Source organism: Rattus norvegicus, chromosome 15, assembly GCF_036323735.1.
Source record: "Rattus norvegicus strain BN/NHsdMcwi chromosome 15, GRCr8, whole genome shotgun sequence".
NCBI classification, from domain to species: Eukaryota; Metazoa; Chordata; class Mammalia; order Rodentia; family Muridae; genus Rattus; species Rattus norvegicus.
Genome location: NC_086033.1, coordinates 104,971,066 through 104,991,525, shown reverse-complemented (window position 1 = coordinate 104,991,525; position 20,460 = coordinate 104,971,066). Strand labels below are relative to the sequence as shown.

The window sequence follows — 20,460 nt, the reverse complement described above, 5'->3', positions numbered from 1 at the left end:
TGCTTATCCCAGCAGTCCCTTAACCATCAGCCACCCCAGAGCTGATGTCCTCAGAGGAGAGAGGCAGAGGTTTGTGCAAAGATGGCGGTAAATTATGGTGGCCATGCAGGGACCACAGAGACCATCAGAAGCTGACAGATATGGCCCTGCCTGGTTAGTACCTCCAGAACCAGGAGATGGTACCCTTCTGGTATTTTCCAGCTGCTGAAACTTTTGATTTGTTAGAGAAAGAAGCCCAGTGGTAAGAGCTGGAAGAGTGAGGTCAAAGGGTGGGCTGAGAAGAGGCCCACATAGTGTAACCCTCAGTGTAGAGCACATAGACTCCCAATCTGCTGTCCTCGCCCCATGCCAGGGAGCAGCCCAGCCCGCAGGACGCAGAACACATATGCTCGGTGGACTAGGACCATATTGTTTCAGTTTGTCTAGGGCACAGACCCTAGCACTTGACCATGGAGGTGGTAAATGACCCCTGCTCCAGTGAAGGTAAGCAGAGGAGACACAGCACCGGCCCCCCAAGCACCGAGTCACCAGCGGCTGTCCAGGATCCCAGAGTTTCTCACTCTGCGGATGCCATAGAAGCTGGTGATGAATCAGGAGCACACGGAAAAGCCTGATGCGAGCGGGAGTGCTTCCAGGGAGGCCCAAGATGTCGAAGTTTTGGACCTCAACAGCACAAAGTTCACCCTACCGAGGAAACCAACCAAAGGAAACAGTTGCATCCCCACCCCTCAGTCGCCACCGCTGGTCAACAGCAGGTGTCTGCTGCGCTCCCTTCCCATTGGCCAAGGCAACACCTCCCACCATCCCGTCACGAACCTTTCAGCAAAGTCAGCTGTTACTCTGGGAGTAGCAACCGGTCAAGGGTGGAAGGAGCGTCTTCCTCCCATGCCAGCCAGCGAAAACAGGGAAGGGCAGGTGCAGCTGCCTCTGAGAAAGGTTTTCCCCGTTCTCCACCCACGCACCCCCTCCTCCCAGAAGAGTGGCTGGAGTTCCTAAGGGCTGGTGATAAGGGCAGGGGATCGGATAAACAAAGTGAGGCATAAACGGACTCCTCACCCTCAAAGGCTGTTCTGACCCATGCAAGAATATGGCTGAGCCTGGAGAAGGCTTTGCTAACTGAAAGAAGCCAGCCACAGACGAGGGGATTTGCACAGTCTGCTTGCACAGGACACCTGGGGGTGGGGGTGGGGCTAAGGTTCTGGAACTCAAGGAAGTAAAGTATTGACAGCCAGAGACGGGGAAGACAGGTGCAGAGCTGTTTAAAGGCGATAGAGCTTCAGCGTGGAAGATGGAGTTCGGTAGACGGATGACGTTGGTGAATACACTTAATGCTTAGGATGGTCGTTGAATACCGTGTACTTGACACTGACATTTTTTAAGACAATTCTGAGGAGTGAGAAGGGTGACTCTGAGCACTGGAGGAGAAGAAGCAGAGAAATCTAGTGGTAGACGAGCTGGAGCTGGGGAAGGAGTCTCTTTCTCAATAAATAAACGAATAAAACAAATAATTGAAACCCACTTTCCTTTCCCATCTTAACACTCCTCCGTAAACTTCCTGAGCCTTAACTCCCTCAAGGCTGACCAGGAAGCAGAAAAATGGCCAGGCCAAGTATTACAGTCTTGTAATCGCAGAACTGGGGAGGAGGGATGCAGTGGGGTCAGGATGCCCGGTCTATTCGCGGCAAGTTCAAGGACACAGACACAAAGTGTTATTGTCAGGTTTGCTTTCCCAAGCAAGGTAGAGCAGTTCTCTGAGCCCTCGTTTGTAAAGTGTGGTCCCAGGAGTGGTACAAGTCCTTTAGACTGCCAAACATGCAAGTCATGCTTTCTTGACTCAGCAAGTCCCAGCATGGTGCCTGGCGACACACTGATCGATCACAGATCAACCAGATCAACAAGCCTCCTGGTGACCACTCACAAAGGGAGCCCTTGGCCCCAGATCCCTCTACCCCCCCACTCCGTTACTTGGGACAGCTGCATCTGTCCTGCTCCAGGGGGTCTGGGACCAGCGGCCTTGGGACAGGTATCCTGCAGCAGGGGTTTAAGCGATGTTAGCCTCTGTTCCCTCAAGGGTGGAGCTCGCCCAGCCCCGCCTCGCACTCCTACAATCACACAGGTAGCCAGCTGGGCAGGGCCTGGAAACAAAGTAAGGGAGGCTGAACTCCTGCTTGCCAGTCGCCGGTCAGGAGCCTCGGAGCCGCCACAATGGGTACGTGAGTACGGCGGTAGCTGGGGCTGGGTCGCCGGGAGCAAGGACACTTGGGGGTCGCCGGGAGCAAGGACACTTCTGTCGTAAGGGAGATTGCGGAGCAGGTGCCAGGGGACAGGGACCAAATCCGCACTGGCGGCAGAGGACCGACTGTTTGGAGGTAGCCACTCCAGTAGTTTTCTCCTAGGTAGTCAGACGCCAAGGTTGGGGGCATAAACGCGCAACCTCTTAGACTCGCGGGCTTTCATTCTCCCGGTGCCAAGTGGCTGTGGCCTTGGAGTTGAGCTGAGTTCTGCTGGTGATGTCAGGAAGGGGCGGTACTGGGGGGGCCTCAGGGCGCCCCGTGGGACTTTGGTTCTGCCTTGCCACTAGCTAAGAGGGTGAGCCTGGCATTCTCATGGGAATCCCTGGCCCCGGCGTGTGTGGAGCCACCTCTCTGTACCCACTCCTGGTTCTACCGCCGTCCTCAGATTTAAAAGGCACACAAATCTTGAGCAGTCTAGAGTAGGAGTATCTGCAGGTGAACGGAGAGGCAGCTTGGTGCTTGTCCTGCTTCACAGCAAGCTTGCTCTGGGAGTGACTTAGAAACACAGACGAGGCCTTGAGGTCCTCGGTCCCCCTAAAGCTGGGGTACCAAGCTGACTTCTCCAAAGTTTTCAGGCTGCATGGACACAGGCAGCAGAGCTCCAACTTGGTCTCCCTGCATCGTGTTCATGTTGCCCCTTGCTACCCCTTGTGTTCCTGCCTCAGTACAGAGCGCCCTTGGGGACCTCACGTCCTCCGGGACCACAACAGGAGTTTCAGAAGTAGCAGCAAGGGATTGGGTGACACCGTGAACTTTGGCTGTAGCAAACTGATGTTCAGGAAAGGTTTCTCATGTCATTTGAGATGAACAGCATCAGACTACATACTGAGCCCAGCTTCTTAAGAGGGGCTTCGGACCCCACTTCCTGCTGTAGTACTTGTAACCTTACTAGAGCTGCTTTAAGGTGCTTGTGTTGGACTCTGACGCCAGGTCCCGAGTTACCACAGGATCCACACTGTGTGAGACACGTTTTGCCCTTCTAACAGGTAACTCTGGTGGGACAGTTCTCAGAGGCCTGGAAGAAAAGAATACAGAACAGACTTTGGAAGCATAGTGCTCCAGAGCAATGGGTGTTTCCTTATTGATAAACTAACTGGTCCTCAACCGGAGTTTTGCGCGGCATTGGTACAGTGACCAGTGACTTGTAATCACTGATTTGTAGATGTCTCAGCTTTTCAACATCAAAAGCAAAGAAATGGAAAAGATCATTAAAAGTTACAGTGACCAACCGCCCCCCTCTTGAAAACAATGGCTGGCAGTTAGAGTGTGTCAAAATTGTTTCAGGTGCCACGTGACAGGCTGTGACACTAGGAATACTTGGGGAGTGGGACTAGCAAGCAGCGGTTCTTAGAAACGGGTGCCCTGAGCTGCTGACTTCCTCCTGTGTGGTTCAAACCACTGTTCACACCAGGGACCTAACCTCGCTCCCCCTGGGAATCCAGGGGACAAAGCAATGACTGACTAGGAAGGAGAGAGACAGGCATGACTCCACAGCACCCACAGACTATGCAGCTGCCCCGGATGTGAATACCCAGGACTGAACCTGAGCACCGGTGGTTGAAATCTTAAACCTTGGCTTGTTTTTATGTAGAGCTCAGCACTCTCTGGTAGAGAAGAGCACAGTAGTAACACCTGGGCTCTGTCCTTGGTGCAGAAACAGCCTCAGACACTCAGTAAACACGTGGGTGGACCTGTCCCAATAAAAGCAGTTACAGGCGTTGATGTCAACTTGTGAATGGTTTCTTTTCACTTTTAATGGTCTTTAAAAAAAATCCCTTCTGAATTTTCATTGAATTCTATTTACTTAGTGTGTGTGTGTGTGTGTGTGTGTGTGTGTGTGTGTGTGTGTGTGTGTGTGTCCATACCTGATCCACTCTCGTTTTTGAGACAGAGTCTTATTCTGTAGCTCAGGCTGGGTTTGAGACCTTAACTATACAGCCCAGACTAGCCTAAAACTCATAGCAATCCTTCTGCTTCAACTTTCCAAGGGCTGAGATTACAAGTGTGAGCCAACATACCTGGCATTTGTATATTTTTCTGCTTACTTGGGAAACGACCTTCAATCTTTTAATTATTTAAAAACAATGTATCACTCTTGGCTCCTTAGCTGGAGACAGCCACAATCTCACCCCATCCTTGCCTGAAGGTATGGGTGATGAAAGAGAGGCTGTGTCCGCACTGATCTCTTGGTCTGTCTGCTGGAAAGAGGTCTCTGAATAACAGAAACTCTGCCAAGCTGGGTAGAAGCCTCAAGGAGGAGAGAGCAGCCACAGCACCTTTAGGAAGCTAAGGAGACTTTAATTAAAGCTTTCTACGACATGATCTCTTTCCTGTCCCCACACCCTCTTAGTTAAAACTTAGCAAAAGGCTGTGCTAAAGGGCTATAATACACATTTCCCACTCCAGCCTCGAAACCCATGGCTTCTGTTCACTCAAGTACTTGACTCTGAGGTCCAAGAGTCAAGTTCTTTGAAGGAAGCTCCCTTCCAGCTCCCAAGGCCGAGGAATCTACTTCCTTGGCAATCATGCTCAACCTCAGATCTCAGCCTTGTCTTGGGAGTTTTTCCAAGTCAGCCTCTTGCTTGGGTGTAGAAAGATGAGCCAGCCTTGCAGCAACCTCCCTCCTGGACATTTAAAAGTCCTTCCCTATTCTCTCCTGCCTTAGGAGCACTTGGTTCAACCAAAGTGTAGGGCCAAAGTGCCCCAGGAAGCTGGTGTCCTACTCCAAACTGGGAGTGGACAGCAGGTCACTGAGTATCCCATGGATGGAGACCTAGCTGGCAGCTCGAAAGGGGAATTAAAGCTCTTTCTGACATTCTCTAAATTTACTTTCACCTTTTTGTTTGTTTATTTTGAGACAGAATCACACTTCAAATGCTTCATACCTGAAAAAATTATCTTAAAACTCTAATCCTCCTGCTCCCACTTCCCAAATGTAAGTATAGGGGCATAGCACCCATTTTATGTGGTGTGCAAGATCGAATCCAAGACTTTGCTTATGCCAAGCAAGCATTCTACCAACTGTGCTCCATCCCTAGCCTGGCTTCTAACTTGAGCACACACCCCATCACCTGCATGGGCACCACCCCTAGGGTCCTGGCTCCATGGGACTGGGGTGAGGAAGCCAAGGATTATTGTGTTCTAGTGCCTTTGCCGCTGGTCCCAGTACCACACTCTGAGAGTGATGGCTTACAGTGACCCTGAATGATCATAACTGACAGCACTTTCTTCTCCTTGACCCTTACCCATGTCTAAACATTGCTATTGTGTTCTAGAAATTAGGCTGTGGTAATCCATAATAATTAGTCCAACCTTCCCTTGGGTACACATGAGTACATGTCCCTTGTGATGGGGAGTTTTGTGGCTGTTTGAAAAATGGCTGTGTAGGCAGAGAGAATCAAAGTGAAGCGCTGGCTCACTAGAACTGGCAGAGTGGGCCTAAAGTCCTTGGTTTATCCAGATGTTCACTCCCCGTGGAAGGCCATAGAACAATCCTCCTGGAAGAAAATTACATCCTCAGGGCAGAAACCAAAGCTCTGAGAAACACTTCCCTTGTTGTTGTTGTTGTTGTTGTTGTTGTTGTTGTTGTTGTTGAGATAAATGACCACAGGAGGCAGCCATAAACAAGGAGTCATCCTCCTGCTAAACTGTGGCTTCACTGTTCACACTTCCATGGAGTCTCTGGTAAAAGAGAATCTCATCTCGGGTTTTCTGATTTTTAAGTTTCCTATGGTTCTTGACATTACTGAGGCATCCCATGCAGTACAGAGCACAAACAGATCAATTGCCTATGCATTTGGCTAGTAGAAGGGCAGGCTGCCATTCTGTCCTCTTTGGGGTGAATCACTTTGGACAGAATGGCTAAGTACCATGAACCATGAGTAGAGGCTGGGACTTCTCAACCCCGCTGTGTCTCCACTCTGGGCCCAGAGCTCCATTACACAATAGCAAGTGGAGCCTATCCCTTGCAGGAGGGAAAGTGGGTAGGTGTCTCAGGTGAACTGATAAGGAAATGAAAACAAGGGTGACTTCTCAGGGACATCTACACATTCCTCCCTGATGACAAAGAATAGACCAATGTTACCAGGAGCCAGAGACAAGGACTGACTCAGAGATCCTGTAATGCTGTGGTTGCAACACAAGGAACCAGAGAATCTCTGTTTTGTAACTTTGCCCTTGGTTTACAAGCACAGCTGCTACTGGCTGGCAGATCGGAGCTAAGGCACGTGTCAGCAGTTAGAAAATGCTATTGCTGGAACTGGAGAGGTGGCCCAGCAGTGAAGAGCGCTCGCTACTCTTCCAGAGGACCTGTTTGGTTCCCAGCACCCACACTGAGTGGTTTGCAACCTCCTTTAATTCCAGCTCCAGAGGCTCTGTCATCATCTTCTGGCATCTTTGGGCACCTGCACTCACATAGTGTGCACACACACACACCACACACACACACACACACCACACACACACACACACCACACACACACACACACACACACACCACACACACACCACACACACCACACACACACACACCACACACCACACACACCACACACACACACACCACACACCACACACACCACACACACACACACCACACACCACACACACCACACACACACACACCACACACCACACACACCACACACACACACACCACACACCACACACACACACGCGCGCGCGCGCGCGCATGCACACACAAATAAAATGAATCTTTAAACAGAAGAAGAAAAACATACACTGCCCCAGGTGAAGAGGGACAGGATCCTCCTCTAGAGGCTACAGAAGGGGAAGGTCTCCCAGGGGTTTAGATGGAAGCCTGCCTGCAGCCCAGCTACCCCATTTCAGGAGTTCTCTCTCAGCGCAGGTTTGCGCTCCACCAGATACTATGTAGGAAGATGTAACAATGACCATGTGCCTCACTAGGAAGTTTTGATTCAAGAACCGGGTTCAGGACTAGAAAGGATACAAAGTATTCTTAGATAGGAAGACTCATCCCAAGTTCTCAAAGCAAACCATTTAAAACGCCTACAGTCAGCAGGGAGTGACAAGATTTTGTAACAAACTCTTTAGGACTCCCAACAGAGCTCTGTTCGCTTGTAGATCCGAGAATGTTCTTGAGAGAAAAAAAAAAAGATTCTTTTCTCTGTTCAAGCCAAACACAAGAACTCACATCTTGTGTGCCTTTCTCGTGGCTCCCATAACTAAAGTGGCACTGTGTTTCAAAATGACAGGAGAGTCCCCTCACAGACATGGAGGCTGGGAGTCTAGTCAAGATGTTAGGAGGCCATGCTCAGTCTGAAGGCTCCAAGGGGCCACTGGTCCAGGCCTTTCTTGTGGCTTCTGGTGGCATCACAGCCCTTGGCTCAGAGACATTGTCCAGTCTCTATTTCCACTGTTTTGTGGCCATCTTCTTCCTGTGTGTCTGTCTCCTGTCTCTTCTCTCTTATAAGGGAATCACTCACACAGGATTAATTCACACACACACACACACACACACACACACACACACACACACACACACACCCCGCTTCTCCAGCTTAACCTCACCTAAATGAATTATCCTTGCAGCAAGTCTGTTCCCAAAAAGGCCATATTATGAGATTCTGGAAAGTTCTATCCAACCCCCATACAATACTAAGAAAATGTGTTATATCACATACATATGGAATTAAGTTGTATTGTGTAGCATATAAAGATGACTCTACTGGGGTCAGCAGCATCTCAGGTGCCACCATGGGTGGCCAGCAACATAGATGAGCTTTTGCATCACAGCCCCAATAATTCTAAACAACCCATTAAGTAATGAAAAGTGTATGGGATAAAAATTACCCCCATGATATTGGGAACCTACGCTGGGTGTGGTGACATACACTGACCATTAATCTCAGCACTCGCAAGTGAAGACATGCAGATCTTTGTAAGTTCAAGACCAGCCTGATCTACGCAGTGACTTCTAGGATAGCCAGGGCTACAGAGTGAGACGCTCTCTCCAAACTCGGGCAGAAATAGATCAGGTGAAATCAGAAACACTTAAACTGTCAAAGTAAGCACAAGCAATCTATCTATTCTAAAACTCAGGGTCATACTCTGTTGATACTGTTAGGGGAGCGATGTTGATACTGTTGCTCTGAGCAGTGGGGTGAAGTCTCCAAGCATTCACACTATTGAGACACTCACTCCTGCTTTATCTCCAAGCTAGCAGCTTCTGCCATGCCTGTTAATCCCGAGATTGCAAACCTGGGGGAAAGGTACTCACACTCTTACACAGAGCGTTATTAGATAATATCTATCAAAATTTAAACTGCACACATTTTTACCAACATTTATGTCTAGATTATTTTTATCTTTTCATTTAGCACTGAGGTATGTACTATCTAAATGTCAATGCAAAAAAAAAATTTCATTCTGCCTCAAATCTTTCAGACCGATTTGCAATGGTAAAGCAGGTTTTTATTTTATTATTATTATTATTATTTATTATTATTATTATTATTATTATATTTTGGTTCTTTTTTTCGGAGCTGGGGACCGAACCCAGGGCCTTGCACTTGCTAGGCAAGCGCTCTACCACTGAGCTAAATCCCCAACCCAGGTTTTTATTTTTTTAAGTCCTGATTTGTCATCCTAAAAAAAGAAAGCCTTTGTGAATAACAGTTGTAGTCTGAGTTGTCTCTAAAACAAACTCCTCAAAAGACTAAAGGCTGATTTCTTTGAATTTGGCAACGTATAGATGGCTTGAACCTTGTTCTCTCCTATGAAAATATACAAGATCACGCTGTGTATAAATATAGTATGCTCAGCACACATTCCTACTGCTACTGGGCCAGTTCCTGTCCTCTGTCCGGAGTCTTCAACCTGAGCTGGAGGTGGGAGGTGGCCTGGTCTCCTTCCAGAGGTCTCTCTGAAGAAGAGCCTCTCTTCTTTAATCAAGGAACACAGTCCTTTCTTCACCCTCAAACACATGCATTCACACTTAGCCTTAGTCTAAGTCCTGGCCCAAGGGTGTTCTGCAATAAAAATATGAGTGCAGATAAAGAAGCCAACTTGGGGAGCAAGGGTTATGTCAGTTGCTTTACATTTGCCCTGACAAAACACCATGACCAAGGCAACTTAGAAAAGAAAGTATTCCACTGGGGCTCACAGGTCCACCCGGTTATAGTCCATGACCATTGAGAAGGAGAGGGTGGCAGTAGCGGGTAGGCAGGGCTCTGGAATGTTCGATGAGAGCTTATACCATGATCCACAAGCTTGAGAGAGAAGGGGAGGGAAGGAGAGGGGGCAGGGAGGGAGGGAGGGAGAGGGGGGAGAGAGAGAAGAGAGGAAGAGAGAACAAACTGGGAATGGTAGTTTGGGCTTTTAAAACCTCAAAGCTGGGGGTTGGGGATTTAGCTCAGTGGTAGAGCGCTTGCCTAGGAACCGCAAGGCCCTGGGTTCGGTCCCCAGCTCCAAAAACAAAAAAACAAAAAACAAACAAACAAAAAAAAAAAACCTCAAAGCTGGGCTGGAGAGATGGGTCAGCGGTTAAGAGCACTGACTTGGTCTTCCAGAGGTTCTGAGTTCAAATCCCAGCAACCATATGGTGGCTCATAACCATCTATGTGTCTGAAGCCAGCTACAGTATAGTTATATATAATAAATAAATACATCTTTAAAAGAAAAAAACCTCAAAGCCCACCCCTAGTGACACACCTCCTCCCACAAAGCCATGCCTCCTAACCCTCCCCAAACAGTGCCAGTAACGAAGGACCAAGCATTCAAAGATATGAACCTGTGGGGGCCATCCTCATCCAGACTACCATAGCTTACCATGCCTAGGGTATGGAATCACGTATCAGGATCACACCTGATCCCTGTCTATATCTGAGCAGAATTTCCTACCACTTCCTGGGCCCTCTGTTTTGCTACACGTTAACTCTGAGGGACTCTCTGGCCTCCTGACCTTTCCATGCCACAGAGCAATTTGGGACTGACTGATCTCTAAGCTTGTCAAAAGATAGCTGGACCCTGTGGCCCACCATGACTCTTTCTGCAAATCACAGGTATGCCCAGAGAATAGCATCTGCTTAGAAGACAAGACCGTGCGTGCTGATACACGCGTTCAAAGAATGTTGTCAGAAATTGTTGTCAGGTACCTTTTTGGTTTTAGTTTTTAGGTTTGTTTTGTTTTGTTCTGTTTTGTTTTAAGACAAGGTCTTACTATGTGGCTATGTCTATCCTGGAACTCACTGTGTAGACAAGGCTGGCCTCCAACTCATAGAGATCCACCTGCCTCTGTCTCCTGGGTGCTAGGATTAAAGGCATAGTCTGCCTTGCCTGACAAAGTCAGCGGTCTTCCTTACTCTCTCCAACTTACGTTTTCAGACAGTCTCTGTCTTACCAGCTCATCTAGGCCAGCCGGCCAGCTTCACAGATGTTCCTGTCTCTACCTCTTCAGTGCTGGGATTTGGCTGCTCTTTGCCTTGCTGACTTTATCTGTGAATACTGACAATCTGAACTCAGGGCCTCATGCTTGCACAGCAGGCGTGAGTTTCAGTCTGAGTCTAACTCAGTCTGACCCAGCCATCTCCCTGGCCCTTCATGTCACAACATTAAGTGACAAGTGGTACACAGCAAATGGCCTTTGATCGTTTGGGGCTGCAATATGGATCCCCGAAGTTCAGACGTAGAGAAGTCCAGGCCCCCCACCAGGACCCAGAATGTGACCTCTCTGAAGAGCGGGGCAGTTGCAACTGTGACTAGTTAATTAGTTAATATCAGATCGTAGCATAGTAGGGTAGGCTACACGTTCAGAATAACTAGCATCTTTCTTTTAGGGGAGGTTTGGACATGGGTTCACATCTGAGAGGGGTGCTCTGTGGAGGTGAAGACTATGGTAGACGATGCCTCTATGAACCGAAGGGTACCACAGAGTGCTAGAAACTCCCAGGGTGGCTCAGAACACTTTCAGGTACAGAAGATAGCAACTCTCACAACACCTCGATCTCAGACCTCTAGCTTCCGAGAGTGTGAATCAATGGATCCAGGCTGATTTTGAGACACCAGCATGGGAAACCTTGGGTTCTAGCCCTTTAAAATGCACATGCTGGCTGGGAGCTGTGCCCAAGCCTGAGCAGTAGGTGCCAAGGTGCAAAGGTGAAGATCCAGCTGTTGAGACACAGGAGACAAAGCACAGCCTGACCGACAGATGAGAATGATGCAGGGGCATCTTACCACTTAAGTAGATCGCGTGGCCAGGGTGCCCTGGCACCTGTCCTGCAACACAGGCATATGTCAGAGGCTGCTGCTGTCACCGTGAGTTATAAGGTGCCCCACTGCCGAGGAGTGACTTAGGGAGCGCGCAGGGTATGGACTCATCACAGCTTCTCCTCCTTGTCCCGAAAGGGCCACAAGACTTCTGCCAAGATTCAGACCAACCATGGCCAATCAAGTCCTGGGTATGGTCCAGGGACTGAGCTGATCCTCTTGGATGGCATCACGCCCAAATCATTTCATAAACTCCATGCTTTCTCATCGGCAGTGCTCCTGGCAGTAGTAGCTTCACGCTTTTAGCGGCTAGGCAGCTTTGCCTTGTTCTTGGGGTGTTGGTTTTTATTTAAGAGAGAGTCTTCCTACGTAACCCTGGCTGTCCTGGAACTTACTCTACAGACCCGCCTGGCCTTGAACTCCAGATATCTGCCTGCCTCTGCCTCCAGAGTGCTGGGACCACTAAGCCTGGCTTGGCTTGCTTTGGCAGTGAATAAAGACAGGGCAACCTCTGCTGTCTTCACCGTGCTTCCCTTCTTTGTTTGGTGTTTCTGTTCACCCACTGACTGACTCAGGATAAAGGCTGAATTTCAATGACAATGAGATCAGCAGAGCGCCTGCCCCCTTTTCCATGGAAGGAGAGACACCTACGAATTTGTCCAGACTTTAGGGTGCAGGCACTTTTAGAAATGGTAAGAAATAGTTTTCTCTCCACTTCCTTTCTCAGACTTCGGCAAAGTGCTTTGTCTGTATCCCAAACCCAACCTCCAAAAGTGTCCCTGAGGGAGCACCGCTGTGCCACATGGCAGTGTTCTGACTGTGGACAGCATACGCCTGTAAGATTACAGTATCCTGGGGGCCTGTGGTAGGTTTACCCTCCTGGTTTGTGTAAATACACCCCATGGTGTTCAAACACGGATGAAAATATCATCCTCATCTTTGCCATCAATGGTGAAATACGTTTCTCAGGACATGTCCCCACTAAGCACCTCTTGCTGTATTGAGTTGAGGTAACAAAACAGTACTTAGAGATTCCAAGCCTACACGGCTCAATTTATTATGCTCCACATAAAACACAGAAAATTTCCTCATTGGAGGAGAAATGTTAGTAAGAGATGGGTCTCACTAGAGTCTCATTTCCCCCCTCCTTCTCTGTTCCTTCACTGCATCCCAAAGTTAGTAATGAGAGAAATGTTTAATATATACTTACTGTTATTGGTTTATGTCTAAACCTTTTAGATAATAGAAAGTCAAAATCCATTAAACATAATAACAGCAAAAGCCAATGTTTCGTCCGCGATTAGACACACAGGCACCACTGAGCTCTCGAGATGAGGGAGTCCAGATGTAGTTCTGGTCATACTTAACATCTCCAAGTGACCTACAAGCTGTTCTAGAAACATGGGCTCGCCCAACACGCTCACAGAGTGGTCTAAAGTAAACCGAGTCTTGTTGAAATCTGAGTTCAAATCAAGTCTCGTGTGGCCCCTGGTTCTACACTTGGCCTTTCTCTGATAGCGGTCCTGTTGACATGGGTACGTTCAGATAAGAAGTGCTGACTTCGGCGTATGGCCAGCAGATAGCTTTGGATTCTATAAAAAGAGTTTAGCAACCTCTGCCCAGGAGTAATAAAGGCAGTTCTCAGGAATGCATACCTTTCAAAACACAAAACACTTCCTGCAGGATGCCTGGGTCCTACCATCTCGGGCTTCTGCTTCAAGAATGCAAGCCACCCTGCAAACCAATCAGGGCGCTGAAGACTACCCCAGAGCCTGGCTTGCTCTGCTGTCCTCCCTGGGCTCCTCTTAGCTAACTGTAGTCAGTCTCAGCTACTTTGTGAGTTCTCTTTTTTCCACCCTTTATTCCCCTATCACTAGATAGGAGAGAAGGAGGGAGAGAGAGAAAGAGAGAGGGAGAGAAGGAGAGAGAGGAGAGAGGAGAGAGGGAGAAATCTGAATCTAATTATTTTTTCTAGTTTCTTATTCGCTTGAGTGAGGTTGAACAGTTCCTTTTCCATAATGAAATTCTAAACCTGATGATTGGTCAACCAAGGACTCAGCCCTCCAAACATTTCCTGTACCCTGTATACATTTGCTGTAAACCGGTGCCTGGTAATATTTAACAGTAATATATAGTCACTGCTCTGGAGATAAGGTCCCTCCCCTGTGAACCAGAACATCTAGGGACACGGGAAAGGCAGTACTGTGGAGGGACTCGGCCTGGCTCTGTGGACTCTGGGCTTGCCGCCCTCCCTCATGAGAGCGTCTGGGCCTTTGTGTTAGTACAATTCCTTGCCTGGTCCTCTGAAGGCCTTGGGGAGACCACGTTCTTTGAAGTTTAGGTAGATAGAGCAGTGTGCTGTCTCCTTGAGAACACAAGCTGCCCTGCACAAATCAGGGTACCCACAGTCTGGTTTGCTCCTCTCTCCTTCTCCCTGGGGACATTTAATTGCCACTCAGGAGAGTGTCTCCTACAAGACTGAAGATTCTAGGATGGTGTCTCCAGTTAGCTAATGCGTGAAGTGGAGGAGAGGAGCCTTCACAATAAACTGTATCAGTCTGAGCCATCTTGTTGGCCCCTTGGGAACTGGTACCTTACACAGCAGATGGTGTTCTCCTCACTCCCCTATGATTGTCAAGGCTAACCCAGGGTCCCAGGTGGCAGCTGGCAAAACTGAGATTCAATCCCAGCTCCGATCCCATGTTTCTCGTTTGTACCTTGAAGCAGCCCCTTCCATCAAAGAAAACCGAGTTTGGTTGTGGTGTGGAATCTCTGGCTTCAGCTTCAACCACAGGAGGGTGGGGAATGAGAGTCCAAGGAGGTCAGGCTAAAATAACATCAAATGTACTCTGAAGTGGGCAAGAGACTGCAAGACCGTTCAGTGTGGTGTCCACCCACCCCCCCCCCCCGTGTTGCCCTGGGGCCATGGAGGAATTCACAAGTGCAGCTCAGCTGAAGGGAGTGGGTTGAATGCGGTGGACACTTGTACTTACCCAGCTTCTACCTTTGGTTTCTGCTCTGGGCAGGTGGTCTTCCTGGTTCTCAGGGCCAGGGAAGTGAGGATCTTTATATATGGAGATCTGTCAGGAAACCAGAGACCACAGCTTTTACGGGCTTCTCAAACAAAGGTCCCCAGCCTGCAGTATCCACATCACCTTGGAGCTTGTTTAAAAGCCAGATCTCTCTCTCTCTCTCTCTCTCTCTCTCTCTCTCTCTCTCTCTCTCTCTCTCTCTCTCTCATTTACTAAGTATACAGCATCCCGCCTGCATGTACACCTGCAGGCCAGAAGAGGGCACCAGATCTCATTACAGATGGACAGATGGTTGTGAGCCACCATGCGGTTGCTGGGAATTGAACTCAGGACCTCTGGAAGAGCAGACAGTGCTCTTAACCTCTGAGCCATCTCTCCAGCACCCCCTCTCTAACTCTTAGTACAAGAAAGAGGGGCAAGTGCAGTGTCCAACAAGCCCTCTCCAGATAGTTCACCCTACTATAGGGCAGGGTGCATGGGGTGAGGGAGGGGGGCAGGACTGGGGTTTAAGGGTTACTTACAATTTTCCAGTGCAGCAGCTTTCAAACCGTGCAACCACTGGAGACTGGTTAGAAAAACGCAGTCACACGCATCTGCAGACCTACGAGTCAGCAGCACTGGCCCAGACCGCCAGTCTGTTCTACAAGCCCCCGGGAAAATCTCAGGCACAGCAGTTTGTAGCCCACTACCGCTGAGTCGACTCCTAACAGAGGACGGGTGTGTGCCTCAGGGCACTGTAAGATGAGGTCAATGGGGACTGGGAAACAGGAAGAGGGTGGGTTCCCCCTGAAAGGGGGCACAGTGGTGCAGGTAGCCTAGAGGAAATGGCCTATCACAACAGCACACTGTGTGAAGGGAATACCAACACCAGTGCTAGCGCTCGAGTTAGGGACATGCTAGATGGATGGGGTACCCAGCAATAGGCTGCTATCCCCCATGTCACAAACTTTGAAAGGATACACAACGCAATGAGCAAACCGTTGGCTACCACTGGAGTCTGCTCCGAGAAGGGCAGGAAGGAAGGCAGGGTTAGGAACAGAAAGGCTGAGGCTTCACTCATTGCTAGACGCCTCAAAATGTGTCATGCCTCAACGATTTAACCCTCACAGAACCCCACTGACCCTGTGAGATGGGGAAGAACTCAGAGGCAGCCTTTGAAGTGTTTGAGGAGGAAATGGTTTGGCCATAGTTTCCTGAGCACTGGTACTCACTTTTGAATCTCACAAGCATTGCCTGAGGAGGTCAGTCCCCCTCAAAAGAGATGTGAGTCCTGTGTCGGGATCCCAGAAGAAGCTAAGGCATATTCCTGTCCGGAGCCAGAGGAACTGAGGCGGGCTCTGCCAAGAGCAGTCATAACTTGACTTTAACGTTGTTTTGTTTTGTTTTGTTTTTCTTTCAGGGATGTCCAAGTCTCGGGTGAGTATCCTTTGTCCTCCCCCGATGTCTTCATCCTGTAAGTTACACAACGTTTTGCTCTTCGGCAAACATAGATATGCTTTATTCAGTTGACACATGTGCTTAGGGCATAGAGACGTTCCTGAGTTCTGCATGAGATGTCCTCGGCTTAAGGGATGCAGTTTATTTCCTTCTCTTGCTAGTTGATCTGCCCCATTGCTGTCTCTATGTGGGAATAACTAACATAAAGCTATAAAAATCACAATCCTGGTTCTGAATGGAACTGGGAATTTATTACACGTGTGGTGAATCTCTGTCCAGCTTCCCAGGCTGGAGTGTGAGTATGGACGGGGGAGGGGTGTGTGGACTGGGGAGGAGTGTGTCTAAATATTACTTCCTTACTTGTGTATCAGGGTTGCTTTGGCTACCCATTGAGCATCTTCTTCATCGTGGTCAATGAATTCTGTGAAAGATTCTCCTACTATGGGATGCGAGGTAAGTTTCCGGCTCGCCTCACCCTTCTGTAAGAGCACGCGGCCCGTTGCCTCAGCCAGCCCTAACTCTGTTTCTCTCCCCTCCCCCCACTCCCCGCGCCTGTGGAAAGCTCTCCTGGTTCTGTACTTCAGGAACTTCCTTGGCTGGGATGATGACCTCTCCACGGCCATCTACCATACGTTTGTTGCCCTCTGCTACCTGACGCCAATTCTTGGAGCTCTGATCGCAGACTCGTGGCTGGGGAAGTTCAAGTGAGTGACTGGGGCTTGCGCACCACACAGGAATATAAACTGTGAGCTTTGTGACTCAGGATGGTAGACTCCGGGCTTGGGGAGGATTCAAGAAAAAGAAACTCAGAGGACATCTGTGGCCTTGTTTCTGCTTCATTTTGTATTCCTAGGACTTAATGCTGTAAATTCAAGATGGTTGAGGTTTTGTTCACACACACACACACATACACACACACACACACACACACACACACACATGCACTCGAGCAAACAAACTGTATCATTTTGAAATAGTGGCAGAGCAACAGTACCAACCAACCAGAGTTCCCAGGGACTAAACCACCATCCAAAGAGTACACATGGACAGACCCATGGCTCCAGCTGTATATGTAACAGAGGATGGCCTTGTTGGGCACCAATGGGAGGAGAAGCCCTTAGTCCTGCCAGGAGAACCCCCCAGTGTAGGGGAATGTCAGGGCAGGGAGGCTGGAAGGTGGGGTGGTTGGGGTGGGCAAACACCCTTATAGAAGAAGGGAGACGGGGAGGGGATAGGGGGCTTATAGACGGGAAACCGGGAGAGGGAGTAACGTTTGAAGTGTAAATAAAAAATATCCAATAAAAAAATAAATTAAAAAAAGAAGAAGTAGTGGCCAGGAGCCTGACTACCACTGGTGAGGAAAAGACTGCCTGACGCTCAGGTCTTGCTGCTACAGGGTCATGTGGTTTGGTGGGTGGGAAGCCATTGTGAGTACTCACCCAAACAGGGGATACCTCATGGGGAAAGCTTCTGGGAACTTTATAGAGAAGGAAGATGCTCTTCTAGGTCAGCGTGCTCACACAGACGGGAGGAAGAACAGTCAGCATTCTTTAGAGAAGTCTGTAAATTTACTCAGAGTCTACTCCTGGACAGCCACAGCTACCAGGCACAAGCTAGAAACGTTTTCTTAGTGGTCTGAGAATATCAGAGATACGTACACTGCGTTTTGATCAAGTTCAGTCTGAATTTCCTCCCATCCAATTCCTCTCTTACCCCCACCATGCATTCCTTTCCAAAGTCTTGTCTGTCTGTCTGTCTGTCTGTCTGTTTCGACCCGGAGCCTGTTCAATGCTGCCAAGATTTTTAAGTCTTATTGTCCACAGCTACAAATACTGGTTTCTGTGGTGGCAGACGTAGGGGTGGAGGGAAGTTGGAGGTGGGTCTTCCCCGTTCTGGGCTCTAACCACAATTTCACTCTATGCTCTCCCTTCCTGAGAGTTCCCATTTTTCACCACGTTTGAAAACTGGGTAGATCCATGACTGGGTTCTCTGAAGCTCTGCCGGAAGAAGAATGGAAGTGAACAGCTACAGTGCTACTAACTCGACTCTCCTGTCCTTTCTAAACACAGGACAATTGTCTCACTATCCATCGTCTACACGATCGGACAGGCCGTCATCTCAGTGAGCTCAATTAATGACCTTACAGACCATGACCACGACGGCAGTCCTAACAACCTTCCTTTGCACGTGTGAGTCCACCCTTTCACTGCTCGATTAGTTGGCGATCTGGTGGTTCATCTCGTTTCTGAAATGTCCCCCAAGAGAATGGAGAAGTCTTTGTCTCTACTCAGTAATGTAGAGAAGGCAGTTCAGTGTGTCTCCATCCTAATGTCTGCTCGCTTTGACTACTGGGGAACATGCCATCCAGTGTATGCTCATGTGAAGGTTTTCATGCTCATAATATCTTCCCTAGGGGGACATAACTCCCATAAACCTTGGCCCTCAACGCCACTAGATTTTCCCAATATCCTAAGACCTTTAGTTTCTCCCTGAAACCACAGTAGGTTTTTTTTTTCTAGCAGTTCCATTTAACAGACATTGTCCTAGCCAACTGTTCTGAACTCTTGACAGCAAGATCTATTCTTATTTTCTTTAAAGATGTATTTATTATATGAGTACACTTTCGCTGTCTTCACACGTGTGAAGAGAGAGCATCAGATCTCATCACAGATGGTTGTGAGCTACCATGTAGTTGCTGGGATTTGAACTCAGGACCTCTGGTACTGCAGTCAGTGTTCCTAACCACTGAGCCACCTCTCCAGCCTGGTCTAGTCTTACTGGAGCTATTCTCCTTCCTACCATGTGGCCTGACAAAGCTCGTTTGCTTACTGCTTGTTAACACAGAATCTTACTAGAACTGGTCTAGAACTTGCTATCTAGATAGCCCAAGCTATCTAGTCTCAAATTCCCAATCCTCCCACCTAAGCTCCTATGTGCTCGGATGGCATGTGTGATGTGTGCACTGCTCTTCTGTTAGGGTTACTATTGCAACAATGACCAAAATCAAGTTGGAGGAGGGTTTATTTGGGTTACATTTTCATATCATAGTCCATCACTGAAGGGAGTCGGGTTGGGAACTCAAACGGGGCAGGAACCTGGAGGCAGGAGCTGATGCAGAGGCCGTGAAGGGTGCTGCTTACTGGCTTGCTCCCCATGGCTTGCTCAGCCTGTTTTCTCATAGAACCCAGGACTACCAACCCAAGGATGGCACCACCCACAATGGGCTGGGTCCTCCCCCATTAATCACTAATTAAGAAAATACCCCACAGACTTGCCTACAGCCTGCCCTTCTGGAGGCATTTTCTCCCCTAGGGCTCCCTCCTCTCCAGTGGCTCTAGCTTATGACATAAATAAAACCAGCCAGCACAGCCGACCCCTTGCCAACTTGACACAAACACAACACCGTTCAGCTACAACCCTTCCTTTATTTACCCCAAGATCATACATGAACATGAACATCACAATCTAGAATATGCCACATTTTAGAAGTCCCCGGTAAATTCTTAAAAGCTCAGTCTCTAGCCAAGCACTGAGGTGCAACGACTTTAATCTCAGCACTCGGCAGCAAAGGCAGATGGATCTCTGTGAGTTCAAGGCTAGCCTCATTTACACAGTGGGTTCCAGGTCAGCCAGGGTTACACAGTGAAACCCTGTCTCAAAAAAAAAATTGATTATACTTCTTAATGTAGGAGCAGGCCATCTTGTGGGCTGTAAATACAACTGAAGTTTAAGTCAGTAGCTATAATGCCCATGTCTTCGACTTTCCTCCTGAATGCATGTGTGCACACGGGACAGCTCTCCCTGTCTGGTGCATGGACCAGAAAGAGCAGTGTCGTAAGGGGCAGCTATGAGCTCACTGGGCTGCCCAGAGCACCAGGTCTGAGCCAAGGTTTACCACAAAAGAGCTGTCGTTTTGAAAGTGTTGGGGTAGGGGGAAGACACGAGGCTAGAGAGGTGGCTCAGTATGTAAAGTACTCTCGGGCAATCTTGAGAACCTGAGTTCAGATCCCCATGACCCCAGCCCTGGGGAAGCAGAGACAGGCAGATCCTGGGGCCTCACTGGCCAGACAGAAGGAAGAACCCAGATCAAAGAGAGACTGAATCCATTCCGTCTCTTCGAGAGGAATGAATTGTCAGCCAGAAGATATAAATCTTTCCAAACTTCAGATGTCTAGGACCCAACCCGTAGTATAGCTCTAATATCATAAATTCTATGTGTTTCCTCTTTTCAAATAATTCTTTAGGTTGTTGTTCAAAGCAGTGGGTTCCCTGATGGGTCATTACACTTTGTCTTAATTCCCCTGCCGTCCCATGGTTTCATCTTTCAGTTCAAGAGATAAAATGCTTACAAGATAACCAAGAAGATAACAAAAATAAAATTAAGATAAATAGTCCTCAGTGCCACAACCTGGTTTTAACAATAAAGCGTTTGTTCTGTTTCTCTTCAGTCT

General features: G+C 48.6%; 1 protein-coding gene across 2 annotated transcripts in view; it reads left to right on the top strand.

The window, feature by feature from the left end:
• The first annotated feature begins 209 nt into the window (after positions 1–209).
• The window catches only part of Slc15a1 (solute carrier family 15 member 1), a 46,856-nt gene continuing 26,605 nt past the window's right edge, over positions 210–20,460 (top strand). The window contains exons 1-5 of one of the 2 annotated variants that reach the window (XR_010057796.1): positions 210–2,209; positions 15,972–15,988; positions 16,381–16,462; positions 16,572–16,713; positions 18,079–18,198. Coding sequence is in view for 1 of the 2 variants with exons in the window: in NM_057121.2 (NP_476462.2) it covers positions 2,206–2,209; positions 15,972–15,988; positions 16,381–16,462; positions 16,572–16,713; positions 18,079–18,198 (365 nt within the window). In the remaining variant the exon portion in view is untranslated. The remainder of the gene's footprint in view (positions 2,210–15,971; positions 15,989–16,380; positions 16,463–16,571; positions 16,714–18,078; positions 18,199–20,460) is intronic. The other variant, NM_057121.2, reaches the window with a different exon arrangement.